This window comes from Sciurus vulgaris, assembly GCF_902686455.1.
Source record: "Sciurus vulgaris genome assembly, chromosome: 11".
Classification (NCBI taxonomy): Eukaryota; Metazoa; Chordata; class Mammalia; order Rodentia; family Sciuridae; genus Sciurus; species Sciurus vulgaris.
Window position 1 is genome coordinate 9,840,282 of NC_136472.1, and position 14,493 is coordinate 9,854,774.

The following is a 14,493-nucleotide window of genomic DNA, read 5'->3' on the forward strand; positions in this document are numbered from 1 at the left end:
TAAGGAGCTGAGGCTTCCCTTCTGCGGTTCACCTGGGGCCCCCCGCCGGTGTTAAACTTCGAAACTATTCCCGGGCGGGAGGCGGGAACCTCAAGGCCCTCGCCCCGGGTCTGGTCTCCACGCTGGTCTCCCCGCGGAGCTGGTGGACCGCACCGGCCTCCCGCACGGCCTGCTGGGAATTGTAGTTCAGTCGCCCCTCCCCTCCGCTTCCTCCGGGCCCCGGATGAGTGAGCAGAATGGGGACCGCCGGCCGGACCCAGAGAGCGCGGGACCACAATTTCCAACCGGCCGAAGCTTCGAGCACGCAGTCACAGGTAGTCGGCGGCGCGCTCCGCGTCCCCGCGCACGCGCACACGGGCCGGGAGGTGGCGGGCCTCGGCCGCGTGCGCTTTCCCGCCCGGGCTCGCCACGCCTCCGGCCGCGCGTCGGGCATCGCCCACACGCCCTTTGCAGGCTGCCTCGCGCCTCCACGCACCCCTCCTTCACCTTCGTTTTCTTCTAGAGCCCAGGCCCCGCCCGTTTCCCGCCTCCCAGGCTTGGTTCGCGCCGGCCCCCGCCCGCCCCTCTCTGCCCCTCCTGCTTCTCTGCTGAAGGCGGAGGCTCCATGTTGTCCCCTCAGCGAGCGGTAGCGGCTGCCTCGAGAGGAGCAGGTGAGGCCGCCAGGGGCTCTTTGCGGGGCCGCCGGGCGGCGCCTTCCTCAGCCTGGTCCTGGGAGCGGCCGCCGGGGCGCGGGGTAGTCTGCTGCCCCTGTGCGCGGCGGCCGGGCGGTGCCGAGGGTCCCGGGGGTCCCGGGGCGGGGTCCGCAGGCTCCGGCCTGCGGAGCCCTGCGCTGCGCTGCGCTGGGCCGCGCGCCGGGGCGGCTGCCCGCCCGGTGCCTGGGCGCCCGCAGGCTCTGGCCGGGAAGCCGGGGCGGAGAGGCGCTGCCCTCTGAACAGGCCGGAGCGTCGGGGTTTCTTAGCGGAGGCGGCGGAGGGCGCTTGGAATTGGGCGTTTCGTTTTATCGGAACGACCTTGAGGCACCGTCGAGAGAATCGGGAAAAGTTGGTGTTCAACTCTTATCTCCAGGGGAGATAAAAGAACTGGCCTAAATTGCTTCCCAGTCAGTCCGTTGAGTACGCTTGGTGCGGTCGGTGGTGCTGGGGCTTCCGGACCGCAGCGCGGCCGCAGGGGTCGGCCCGGTGGGTCCGCGGGACCGCGGCCGCGCTGCGCCTGTCACCCTGCCCGGCTCGCGCCGTTCTGCGGGCGCTCCGGAAAGCGCCCGGAGCGTCCGTTGCGAAATCGAAAGGCGAAAGCGTCCAGAGCAGCAGAGCATCCGAATAAGTTCCATCCTTCACATTCCAACAGGAAGGGGACTGCTGGGTGGAGGGCCGGGGACAGCTAACGGACTCGGACGGCTTCCTTCGGAGAAGCAGGTTGGAGAAGCGAAGCCTGTGGTCTGACAGGTGTCCCGTGTGCAGCTTTGCAAGATACGGTCGGGGAATTCGGGTCAATGCCCTTTTCAGTTCCCACGGAACCTAGCCTCTGCACGAAGTTCGTGTTGCTTTAACACCAGCGGAGGAGACATTTGTTTGGGAGGACTCTCCACATAACGAAGCATTACGCTAGGCCAGCACTTTGTTTAATTAGCTATGCTTTATCTCATGTCATATTCATAAAATTAAGAAAAATAATAGAGAGTAGATGTGTACTAGCATGTTTCTTAGTTTTCAGTAAATAAGGCTTATTTTCTTTTTCTGTGCTATGAATTAAACCCAGGGCCTTACCCATGCTAGGCAAGTAAAAAAAAAAATTAAGTATGTTAAACACATAAGTGTTTTTTTTTTCCCTCCCCTTTTCATTTTTGGGTATCTATCATAGGCTAAAGGCCACATCATTAATTATTTAAAATGAAATAATAGAGAATTGGATAAGTAAGAAATATGAAGTCTTCTGCACCTCCCTGGTTTCCCAACGATATGAACAGCTTGATCACACATTCTTTGTACGATTTTCATGGACTACTTAGGCAACCTTAGTTGTGTGTCAACATGTTTAAGAACTGGTTTAAAATTGACCTATAGTGATTGGCAGGCCAATCACTAAAGAATCATAAAGTTCTTTATGATCTTGCATTTCATATTGAGAAAGTGTTCAAGTAACACAACTGCACTTTAAAGTTTGCCTGATTTTTTTTTTTTTTTTTTTTTTTTTGCAGTGCTGGGGATTGAACTCAGGGTCTTAGTGCTTGCCAGGCGAGCACTCTACCAACTGAGCTATCTCCCCAGCCCTGTTTGCCTGAATTTTAAAACATTTTCCTGAGTTGTCTTTGAAATTCTTGGAGCAGTGGTAGAGCACTTGCCTAGCACTTGAGGCCCTGGTTTCAATGCTCAGCACACATAAAAATAAATAAAGTATTGTGTCCATCTACACCTAAAAAATAATAATAAAAAAAATTCTTAGAGCATATTATCTAAACACCAAGGGGAAAAGTGAGGGGAAATCTTTTATTTAAAACAAAAAAAAAATCTTTTACTTACCTTAGAGTTGTGGTTCTCAGCCCTGCCTTACATTAGAATTAACCCAGTGGCTTCAAAAACCTCACTATCTGGATGCCACTCATAGATTCTGATTTAATTAATTCAGACAGGCAACAGTTAAAACTTCTCCAGTAATTCTATTTTGCATAGTAGTTTTTAAAAAAATTTTTAGTTGTAGATGGATACAATACCTTTATTTTATTTATTTATTTTTTTATGTGGTGCTGAGGATCAAATTCAGTGCCTCACACATGCTATGCGAGTGTTCTACCACTAGGCCACAACCCCAGCCTCCATAGTAGTTTTTTTATACCAGAGATTGAACTCAGGGGCACTTAACCACTGAGCTACAATTCCCAGCTCTTTTTATTTTTTAGTTTGAGACAGACTCTTGCAAAGTTGCTTAGTGCCCTCTACATTGCTGAGGCTGGCTTTGAACTTGCTGTCCTCTCACCTCATCCTCCCATGTTGGTGGGATTACAGGTGTGTGCCTCTATGCCTGTTGCATACTAGTATTTAAGTTTTCCTGTAAGCAGTTACTTACATTTGAATTATTATTTTATAGAATGCAGAATTTATTAATTATCAATATTTATTTTGAAAAGTTGTTGCTTTCTGCAAATTTAAAAAAAAATACTCTTAGTTGTAGATGGACACAATATCTTCATTTATTCATTTATTTTCATGTGGTGCTGAGGATTGAACCCAGTGCCTCTCATATGTGAGCCATAGCCCCAGCCCGCTTTCTGCAGATTTCTAAAACATGCTTTTTATTTGTATGCATTTAGAACATGCTAATATATGTTAGAACATGCTAGATATATTTGACAGCTGAAATATATTATGAATTAGAAGATCGGCTTTATTGGTATAGCAGAGAAACAGAGGAGTGAGTAAGCATATTTATGTCCTGAAATGATAACTATGAACCAGTTAAGTATTGTCAATTAATTAAGAAAGCCTTATTTAACTGGAACATAGCTAAGTAGAACCTTTGGGTTACTAGATTGATTTTGGTGGTGTTCCTGTATTTAGGTAAGAGACAAAATTACTATTGAATTCATTCTGTTGAAAAGCTTTTCTCCATCTGTGGTGTAGCCTGTTATCCTTTTTGTTTATTTTTATTTATTTTATATTTTTTGAGACAGGAATCTTTTATGTTGCTGAGGCTGGCAGTGAAATTCTGGGTTGATGTCATCTTGCCTCAGTGGCCTGAGCATCATCTCACCCAACTTCTGCTATCATTTTTAGATTCAGCCCTGTTCTTGCATTCTCCAAGTCAACACCATTAGTTGTAGTTGATCTTCATAAATCCTTAGCACTACAGAATTCCTTGGGCAGGGATGATGGTGAATGCCTGCAGTTCCAGCTACTAGGGAGGTTGAGGCAGGAAGATCACAAGTTTATGGCCATCCTGGGCAATTTAGCCAGACCCCGTCTCAAAAAAAAAAAAAAAAAAAAATAGATTTTTTTTTTTTAAGTTGTTGATGGATCTTATTTTATTCATTTATTTTTATGTGGTGCTGAGAATTGAACCCAGTGCCTCACACATGTGAGGAAAATACTGTACCACTGAGCCACAACGCCAGCCCCTGCAATTCTCTCTCTCTCTCTCTTTTTTTTTTTTTTTTGGCAGTATTGGGGATTGAACCTAGGGCCTTGTGCTGGCAAGGCAAGCACTCTACCAACTGAGCTATCTCCCCAGTCCTAAGCCCTGCCATTCTTAATCAAAAGAAAATCTGGTTATGTTCAGCATTTTATACTAAGGCACAAAGATTTTTTTATTGGTGCTTTATGATTATACATAACAGTGGGATTCGTTGTTACATATTCAGACATGCACACACTATAATAGTGTAATTTGGTCCATTTAATACCCTAGTACCTCCACTTTCCCTTCCATCCTTCCTCCCCCTGGGCGCAAAGATTTTCTACAATAGAAGAATTGGAAAAAATCTCCTAAGCCCTTTAGTTAATTAGAATATAAATTTTCCCCATTATTTTATTGGGTTTTACTAGTTTTTTTTCCACAGAAACAGCCTTATCTATGTATCTGCTGTCACATTCACTGCCTTAAGCCAATGGAATATTAGCGCCCCACCCTTTGCCCCAGCACCAAAAAGAACCATACTGGGCAGTTCTAGAGTTGAGAGAGGGCTTAGTGTACTTACCCTTGCATATGATGTATTTTCTTTGGCTTTGTGAATCAGGAACTTTAACGACTGCCAGTAAAGACAAGGCATAAAAATGGTATGCCTCTGTTTTTGGGTGTGTTGTTCTTGCCCTTTAGAGAATGTGGTATTTTAAAAGGGGATTGGAAAACTCAGGTCATAACTCAACTGTGAGTCATACAATCTGCTCAGTAAAGTGTTTCTGTAACTTTGTTCCTTTGCTTTTAAGAATTCTCTGCATGGTAAGGATGAGTACTGAGGCTGGTTCTACACTAGTGATTCTTAAACCTGGGTGATTTTTGTTCCCATGGGACTTTTAAAAATGGCTGGAGACATTTTTGGGTCTCACAAATGGTGTCACTGCTGGTATCTAGTGGGTACAAGCTAGGAATGCTGCTAAATATCCTATAGGGTATTGGATATGTGCCCCTGCGCTAGCAAAGAATTACCTAGCCTCAAATGTTGGTAGTGCTGAGGTTGAGAAATCTTGATCTACACTGTCTCTTCACTGTTGAATTAATTGACTAAATTCTGTATGAGTGTGTGTGTGTGTATTGGAGATCAAACTCAAGAAGTTGCACAAGCTAAGAGGCATTCCCCCAGCCCTGAATTTTCTGATAGCAATAGTAACTGCTTTCAATCACCCAATTTTATTGAATTTGTCAGTGTTCAGAAGGACTTCTTAGGTATTTGAGGGTCACTTAAACTTTTTCCCCTTATGTTTTTATGATAGAAATTATTTCTTAGAATTTATATTTTGTGAGACTAAAAAGTTCACGTATGATTTAGTAGTCACTTTTTTTCAGCCTGTGCAACTCCTTTGTATATGTGTATGTGTGCAGGGGATTGAACTCAGAGTGTGATATATCCTAAGCACATGCTCTACCACTTAACTATATTTCTGGCTCTCCATTTTTTTTTTTTTTTTTTTTTTGCAGTACTGGGGATCGAACTCAGGGCCTTGTGCTTGTGAGGCAGGCACTCTACCAGCTGAGCTATCTCCCCAGCCCCTCCATTTTTTTTTTTAAAGGACTAAATTTTAGGAAAAGTTATGCTGTAATATGCACAATGGAGTGTAATTAAGTAGAGAGAATATTTGAACAGATATCTGAAACCTATTTTTTGTCTGGATTAAGGTGTTATGCCACAATTAAAGGACAAATCAGTACTTTATAAATAGGAAAAAAGGTTGTAATTTTTACATGAGTTGTTAGAATACTTTCTAATTATTTAACGATTTTCAGTATTTTCTACGTGCTTGAAATGACTGATGCAATATTGACTTGTTACTTAAAGCAATAATCAGAATTGGCAATCCTTTTTTTAATTTTTTTTTTTAGTTTTTGATGGACCTTTATTTTATTTATTTATATGTGGTACTGAGAATCGAACCCAGTGCCTCACACATGCTAGGCAAGTGTTCCACCACTGAGCTACAATCCTAGCCCATGGATTGGCAATCTGATACAGTATTTTTACAATTCAACTTTTTCTTAAACAGATTTTCTTTTTTTTTTTTTTTTTTTTTGACAGTGCTAGGGATTAAACCCAGGGCCTTGTGCATACCAGGCAAGCACTTTACCATAGATCCACATCCCCCTCGTGTAACATGTGGGTTTTAAGTTGTTTTATATGTGTATGGATGATAGGTGTGACTATAGAAAGATCTTTATAGTTGTAAAAATGTCATACTTGTTATCCATAGTCATGTAAGTGCATGTAACGTAGTGTTAACTGTTGTCTCAGTGTGCAGGTGTAGACCTTGGAAAATAAATTGCTTCTCTAAAGGGAGAAGGTATGTAGGTTGCTGCTGAAAGTTACTGTCCCTGGAGGTTAGCTGAAATCTTCAGAGATTAATATTCTTGAGAAGTGAGAGTAATTTCACTGCACTAACTGGGGCCAGCCCCCAAATCCCAAAACAAAATCCACAACTCCAAAACCTTTTGTAAATTACTAAGCAAGTTACTTTAATGTTTTCAGGAACATAATTTTTGGGTTACTCTTTAGCCAGTCCTATATAATTTAAGTTAAATGGAGGGATCAGTAGGTTTCCTAGCAAGCTTGACCAATTTAGGTAGGTGTCCAGGAAATTTTCAGTTGACCAAGTCTTTGAATTTTAGAGCCAAAAAATATCTTCTGCCTGATTTTTGTAGTGGAAATGCAGAGAAGTTAAATTATTTCCTCATGCTGCTACAGTTAGTGCAGAACAAGGCCCAGAATTCTGTTCTTACTGGTAGGGAAGGTTTTTCTCTCCTATACCTACTGTCTCATTAGAATAATACTTTTGCCAAAACGTGAACTTAAATCATGGAAGAAATGATGGGATTTGGTGATGGATTACCTATAGGAAGAGAGAACTGGGAAAATATACAGGCCCTAAGAGATTTGAGAGAAGTGGAGTAACTGAGGATCCATTCTGACAATACTAAATGTAGGCTGGTGAAATGTTAGCACTGGAAAGGTTTTGAAAGGTTAAGCATTTGACTCATTTTATTGATGAGACTTAAGACCAGTCATGCCCAGGATCACACAGGCTGTTAGTGGAAGAACTGGAACAGGAACTTGTTTTCTGATTCTTGGGTCAATATATTTCCACATATTCCTCCTGAGAATGAGGTGAGTGGAACATCCAGGTAATCTTCCTTTAGGCAGTTGTGCATTTGGACTGCATGCAGGTTAAAGAGCTAATGAAGTTGTGTCATCAAAATAGAGGGTATAGTTGAACTTACAAGAATAAAGAGGTCATTGAGGGAGTGAATGAAAACTGCAAGAATGGAGTAGAGCATTGGTGTATATCCACTGGAGGATGAACGAGGAAAAGAACTAGTAAAAGAAGATGATGAGTCTGGAAGAGAACTAGGGATATGCTCATCACTAAATCCAAAGGTTTTAAGTTATAGAACTGGGTGGCATTTGTGTTTTGTGATAGAGGGGTAGAGTTGACTGAGAATCAGGAGGGCCGTTGGCTTTGACTAGAGAGGTCATTGAAAACTAGAGAACAGTATCAAAAGATTGAGAGGAAAGCCAGATTACAAGGTGTTAAGAAGGGGGTGGGTAAGTTGATGAAGACGTACCTTCAAGGAGTTTGAAGGAAGGAGAATGGAAGCGACAGGGAAGATGCTGATTTTTATTGAAGTGGTTTACATGTATTATTGGGTTTATGTTCACACTACTAGGGAACATTCTTCCTATGTTAAGTAATGGGACTGAAGGTGACAAATTTCTCTGATTCCCCAAGATCTCCCAGTTTGTTTGATAAATCTTAATTACCATATGATAATTACTGTAGTGAGTAGAATGGTAGTATGTACAAGATTTCAGTGGAAACAGGAATGTGGGAAGGAAACTCTGTTCATTGAGTTCCTGTTATGTGTCAGGCACTGTGCTTTGATGTGTATTAGATTTATAAATGGATACAAAACTGGTTAGAAATTTCTCCATACATTGTAAGTGGTGGAGTTTGTTTATTCCACAAATATTTATAGATGGCCTACTGCATGTGGGAACTGTTCTCGGAACTCGGGGGATATAGCATTAAACAAAAGAGATAAAAATTCTGGCCTCATAGAGCTACATTCCAGAAGGAAAATTCCAGATTCAGACCTTATCCTGTCTTGATACCAGAATCTTGTTTTTTCTTTTTTTTTTCCTTTAACATTTTTGACTTGATTTTTTCGACTGCTTATAATACTTGTTATGGTAAAAAATGAGCCGGGTGTGGTGGTGCACACCTATAATCCCAGCAGTTTGGGAGGCTGAGGCAGGAGGATCAGGAGTGCAAAGCTGGCCTCAGCAAATTAGTGAGGCCCTAACCAACTCAGTGAGACCCTGTTTCTAAATGAAATACAAAAATGGGCTGGGAATGTGAGTCGATGGTTGAGTGCCCCTGAATTCAATCCCTGGTGCACAAAAAAAAAAAAAAAAAAAAAAAAAAATGGATATATTTTGTTATAAAACATGTTTTTTTAAATAGTTAATATTCCACATACTCAAAAAGTAGTGAAAATCCATAAGGAAAAATGGAATCCAGCATAGAAAACAAGCACATGTATAGCAAATGAATAATAGAACTTCACTGAAGAAAATGGATAGAGAAATATACCAATCCAAGTAACTTTTGATCTCATTTTAATTTTGTGTTATCTTTTGAAAATAAATAAAATCCTTAGTCATTTTGGTGGCAGACCTAATTTGACATGAAATATTAAGTACAGTATTCATCTCTTTTTTCCTGTCACACTTTCCTTGTGTACTTTTGCTTCAGTTTCCCCTGCATTTAAAAAAAAATTTTTTTTCATACATGTGTATATGGTAATAGTGTATGTCTCATTCTACCATCCTTCCCATCTCCACTGCTCAATTCCTCCACTTACTCCCCTCTGCATAATTCAAAGTTCCTTCATTCTTCCCCCACCCCGCCCCCACTATGGATCAGCATCCGCTTATCAGAGAAAACATGCAGCCTTTTTTTATTTTACTTAGCATGATATTCTCTAGTTCCATTCATTTACCTGCAAATGCCATAATTTCATTCTTCTTTATGGCTGAGTAATATTGCATTGTATCTACGCACCACGTTTTCTTTATTCATTCATTTGTGGAAGGGCTTCTAGGTTGGTTCCATAGTTTAGCTATTGTGAACTGAGCTGCTGTAAACATCAATGTGGCTGTGTTACTGTAGTATGCTAATTTTAAGTCCTTTGGGTATAAAAGGAGGAGTGGGATAGCTGCGTCAAATGGTGATTCCATTCTAAGTTTTTTTTTTTTTTTTTGGGTACTGGGGATTGAACCCCGGGGCCTTGTGCTTGCGAGGCAAGCACTCTACCAACTGAGCTATATCCCTAGCCCCCATTCTACGTTTTCTGAGGAATCTTCACATTGCTTTCCAGAGTGATTGCATCAATTTTCAGTCCCACCAGCAATGTATGAGTGTACGTTTTCCCCCACATCCTTGCCAACACTTATAATTGCTTGTGTTCTTGATAATTGCCATTCTGACTGGAGTGGGATGAAATCTTAAGAGTAGTTTTGATTTGCATTTCAGTTTGGGTAGATCGTGTGTCTCTAGAAATTTGTCAATGTCTTTGAGTTTTTCTGTTTTATTGGAGTATAAATTTTTAAAATAGTTTCTGATTTTCTTCTGTATTTCAGTAGTGCCTGTTGTGATATTTCCTTTTTCATCACAAATTTTAGTAATTTGAGTTTTCTCTTTCCCTTTGTTAGTAGTAGCTAAGGGCTTATCAATTTTATTTATTTTTTTCAAAGAACTTCTTGTTTTGTAATTTTTTCAGTTGTTTCTTTTGTAATTTTTTCAATTGTTTCTTTTGTTTCAATTAATTCATTTCAGCTCTGATTTAAAAAAATTTTTTTTAATTTTATTTTTTTTGCGGTGCTGGGGATTTGAACCCAGGGCCTTGTGCTTGCAAGGTGCAAGTACTCTACCAACTGAGCTATATCAGTTAATTATTTCCTGTCTTCTGCTGCTTTTAGTGTTGACTTGTTCTTTTTCTAGGACTTTGAGAGGTAATGTTTGGTCATTTATCGGTTGACTTTTTATTCTTTTGTATTAATGTATGAACTCAGTACAATGAACTTTCCTCTTAGCACAGCCTTCATAGTGTCCCAGAGATTTTGATATGTTGTATCAGTTTTCTCATTTACCTCTAAGTATTTTATTTCTTCTTTGATTTCTTCTTTTACCCATTCACCATTCAGTAGCATTGGCTTTAAATGTTCTTTGTAGTCAGAGAACAACTGCATGAGACCTACTGCTAATCCACCTGTCTTTTGAAGCACCATGGCTTTGTTCTCTTCTTCAGTGGGACAAGTGTAATTATCCCTCCAGTAAATATCCAGGGCTTGTCCTTGATGGGAGTTCCAAGAGCTGGTAGGTATAAAGTTTCACTGTGTCTGGATGTTTGAGAGTTAAGACTTTGTCTAGGGCAAGGAAATATACATAATTGGCAGAGTTGATGATAGATGGAATTCCATAGATGCTGTGTGCCACTGGAAAGCCACGTCGGAGTTTTGAGTTGTCTTCAATATCATCGATGAGTAAACTGGCATTATGCAACGTTTCTGTCACTTCAATGATAATCTGTAATTTGTCTTCTGGAACTTTCAGCCAATGATTAAATGCCTGTGAAAGTTTGGTTCTCACTTGTTTACCTGGTAATTGAAGTAAGTACTTGTAGGGTTATAGAAGAATTCTTTGGACAGTTTCTTGAGTTTTCTCCATTGTTCTTAAATTTCCAAACTGAAGGTTTCATGGTGATCTCATGACTTTACCGGTCAGGACCAGCAGTACCTCACATCAACTTCCTACTCTGTTGTTCAATCAAGCTCCTCCCGGTGCCTTCATAAATCCCTCCTCCTACTTCACCACGAAACTCTGCCCTTCTCAGCCGCCAGCGTTGCCACATTACTCTTACTCATAGCAAGAAAATGCACCATCCTGCATTTTCACCTCCAGTACCATCCTTTATTTTGAAGATCAGTCTAACTATTTCAAACTCCTTCTCTTGACATTTCTTCTCTGTGTTGTCTATGGATTCTGCTGTTGGAACATCTTGGTTTGTTTGAGGCATTTTGTTCCCTTGTTTTTTCATGTTGTTTGTGTGTCTTCTCATCTAGCGGTATGGAGCTGAGGCAGTACAGATTCTACCCTGTAGTCTTATAGTGTCCCTGAAGGATTCCAGTACCTCACCTTTAAGGGGGAGACCAATGTTAACAGCACCCAGTGCAAACAATATAGAACCTTAAACCAAATGACTCCTATTAAGTTGTTTACAGTTTTGTCAAAATAAACAAATGAAGTGTTCAATTATTGTCTACAATATAAATAATAAGTTTGCTAAAAGGGTTTATTGTTTCAAATGATGGACAATAAGGGAACAGAGATAGTGTAAGATGTGATGTTTATGAGGGAGAGGGAGAGAAGACAGAAGTAAAAATTTATAGTAAGAGTGAGGGAGGAATTGATAGAGATTGGCTGTTAGTATGAGAGATGGGAGGAAGAGAATCCAAGGAGACAGGTAGGTGAGAGAAAAAAAAATATATACAGATTTAAAAAGTAAAAATATAAGAATGCCTCAACAAAACTGTAATATACTGTTTAGACATTCCATTCCTCAATAAATTGATGCATGAAAAATATTTGCATTCAAAGATGGTAGAGGTATGAGAGAGGGCAAAAAAAGAAAAAAAAAAGAAGTTTCAGTGAAAATGAATGATTGCCTCTGTTGGCTTTCAGAAATTTTCTCCCTTTTTCGCCAATAGGTGGGGTGTCTGAAGTTTAAAGTTAGCTCCAGTTCAGCGGGTGCCAAACCAGTTGAGGGTGGGGTGAGCTGATAGCAAGATGCCTTCACACCCTCTTCCAGGCTTCCCACCTCTTATAACCAGCCCCTCCCGTCCCTGCATGCTTCAGGATTCACTGAGCTGGAGAGCCCAGTTTTTTCCAGTTTCTCCAACCTGTGCTCCCCGCAGGGAACTGCCCCTAGTCTCCAACTTTTCACAGGCTTGCTGGCTCCAGACTGATGGACCTGGGCTTCAGCTTCTCCAGGCCCTGTTTTGCTGCAGTCCCAAGATCTCAGTGTCCTTTCAGTTTACAGAGAGACTACCAGGGATGCGCTCATACAAAGGAGTGATCCTGCAAAGAGGCAGCCAGATGGTGGCCACTAGCATACACAACAGAAAGACTCAGGTACCATCAGACCTGCAGGTACCCCATTGTATCTCCAGGCCCTGGCCTGTGTCCGCAGACCAAGGTGACTGCACTCCGAAATGGTGGCAGTGGTGACAGCAAACCTGTAGGCCCTGGCTGGTGTCCCAAGATGGCAGCCTCTGTGTGTAACCAAACCTGTAGGTACTGTGACAATGGATTTCCAGGCAACAGCGGGCAGCTGGTGATCTTCAGGCAGTCTGTCTGATAGAAACAGTATTTCCTCTGCTCGAATCTCCAGTTACAGAGCGACCAGGAATGCAGCCTTCCCCTAGTGCTCCATCTTGGATCTCCATTTTTTTTTTTTCTTTTTCTTTTTTATATTTTTTTGTCAATTGGATCTTTTGTTCAATTTTATTTATTTATATGTTTTGTGGAATATCGAACCCAGGGCCTCACACATGCCAGGCAAGTATTCTACCACTGAGCCACAACTCCAGCCCCTCCTTGTTTTTTCTTTTTAATATACTGTGTAAATTGTTAGGGTCTGAGAGGATAGGGTGGGGTGATCAGGACAAAGGGAGAAGGCAAGTATTCAAGGATGAGCAAATGTTTACTTGGTGTCAAGGGGGAGGAAACATTTCAGACAACAGAAACAATGGTTAAATAGGTTGTACATTTGAAATTTGGAACCAGAACTGGATAGTACCTGAGGGTGAATGGACTGACTGACTTTCTTTTGTGATAACTGGGGATTAATTGAGGGCCTCATATGTGCTAGGCAAGTGCTCTTCCATTGAACTACACTCACAGCCCTTTTTATTTTGAGAGTCTGTGCAAAATTGCCCAGACTCACCTTGAACTTGTGATCTTCCTTAGCTTCCTGAATTACTGAAATACAGGTGTGTACCACCATGTTTAGCTTTAATACCTGACTTTCTCCTAATGGGAAGACCAAAGAGAATAAATTTTCCTGGGAGAACAAGGAGATTGAAGAATTAGAGGAAATAAGAAGACAGTGGGAGAAGGATGGAAGTCTTCAATTTAAAGGTTGGAGATTTTAGTTTTGAGTCATCCATCCTCATATGCTTATGTGCTATAATGAAGTAGAAGAGTTCAGTCCTAAGGAATACTATGACATCATCAAGGGAACACTTGAGGACTGTGACTTGGATAATCAACCAAACTACAAAGTTGAAAGGTGACACAGTGCAGAGAAGAGGGTTTGATAAAGGCTCTAAGAGATGGGGCATCTGAAATGTGAGGATTAGCAAAGGACTTACCTGACATTTGAAAAGAAATGAGTGGAAATGCAGTGTTTACTTGGAAGATTAGTAATATAGTCTTCTTGTCTGTAGAAAGCGAAAGAGAGAGATGGTATGGTGAAAAGTGAAGAGTTTGAGTTGTTAAAATTAAATTACTGGCTGTGTGTACAGTTCAATATAATTTTTCTCTTTCATTCACCCAAACCAAAGGGAATACTGTTAGTTTTTTTAATCCAGTGGGTGTTGATGCTTGTTTGTACCACTGATGTAAACAGAGATGCAGGATCACTCCAGCTGTCCCAACTAAACACAGCCTGTACTCCTTTATTTTGGGTACTGTAGGAAGCAAGAGAGGAGAGGAAAGACTATTTTCAGTGAAGTATGGTGGTGTACCCCTGTAGTCCCACCTACTTGGAGGCTGGTTCCTAGGTTTGGCTGTATTTGAAGGAGCCACCAAATGAGTGATTTAAGTAAGACAGACTTTTGTTTTTCATTCCCATAAGATTGAACCAGTGTGGCAGTTATACTGCCCAAAGTCCTAGGCCCTTCCTGTCTTATTACTTCAGTATTTTAGGGTGTTGCTTGTATCTACTGGCTCCAGATGACTCACTCCCATTTGTACATTCAGCCAGAAGGAAGGGGGAAAAATGCCTGCCCTGGAAGTTGCCTATGTCATTTCCAGTCACTTCCCATTGGCCAGAAATTAGTCACATGGTCATATTCCAGCTACAAGGTTGGGTTGGAAATGTGTTTCTTTTCAGTAGTTATATGTACAGGTAAAAATCTGTTACATAGTAGAAGAGGGAAATGAATATTGGGGGAATGAGCAGCCATTTCTTCCACAATCAGCACTTAGTTTTGTACTTCTTTGAGTACTGCGT

The 14,493-nt window shown here is 41.4% G+C and overlaps 1 protein-coding gene and 1 pseudogene across 3 annotated transcripts in view; one reads left to right on the forward strand and one right to left on the reverse strand.

Annotated features, from left to right (window-relative positions):
* Positions 1-223: 223 nt before the first annotated feature.
* ATL3 (atlastin GTPase 3) overlaps positions 224-14,493 on the forward strand; it is a gene marked incomplete at its 5' end in the record, with an annotated part of 59,147 nt that continues 44,877 nt past the window's right edge. Inside the window, one exon of one of the 2 annotated variants that reach the window (XM_079102174.1) lies at positions 224-314. In XM_079102174.1, the coding sequence (XP_078958300.1) occupies positions 224-314 (91 nt within the window). Of the gene's footprint in view, positions 315-418; positions 651-14,493 lie in introns of those variants that run through there. The other variant, XM_079102175.1, reaches the window with a different exon arrangement.
* Positions 10,047-12,138, reverse strand: LOC306638834 (geranylgeranyl pyrophosphate synthase-like; annotated as a pseudogene). The gene has a single exon. The product of its transcript is annotated as a geranylgeranyl pyrophosphate synthase-like (transcript).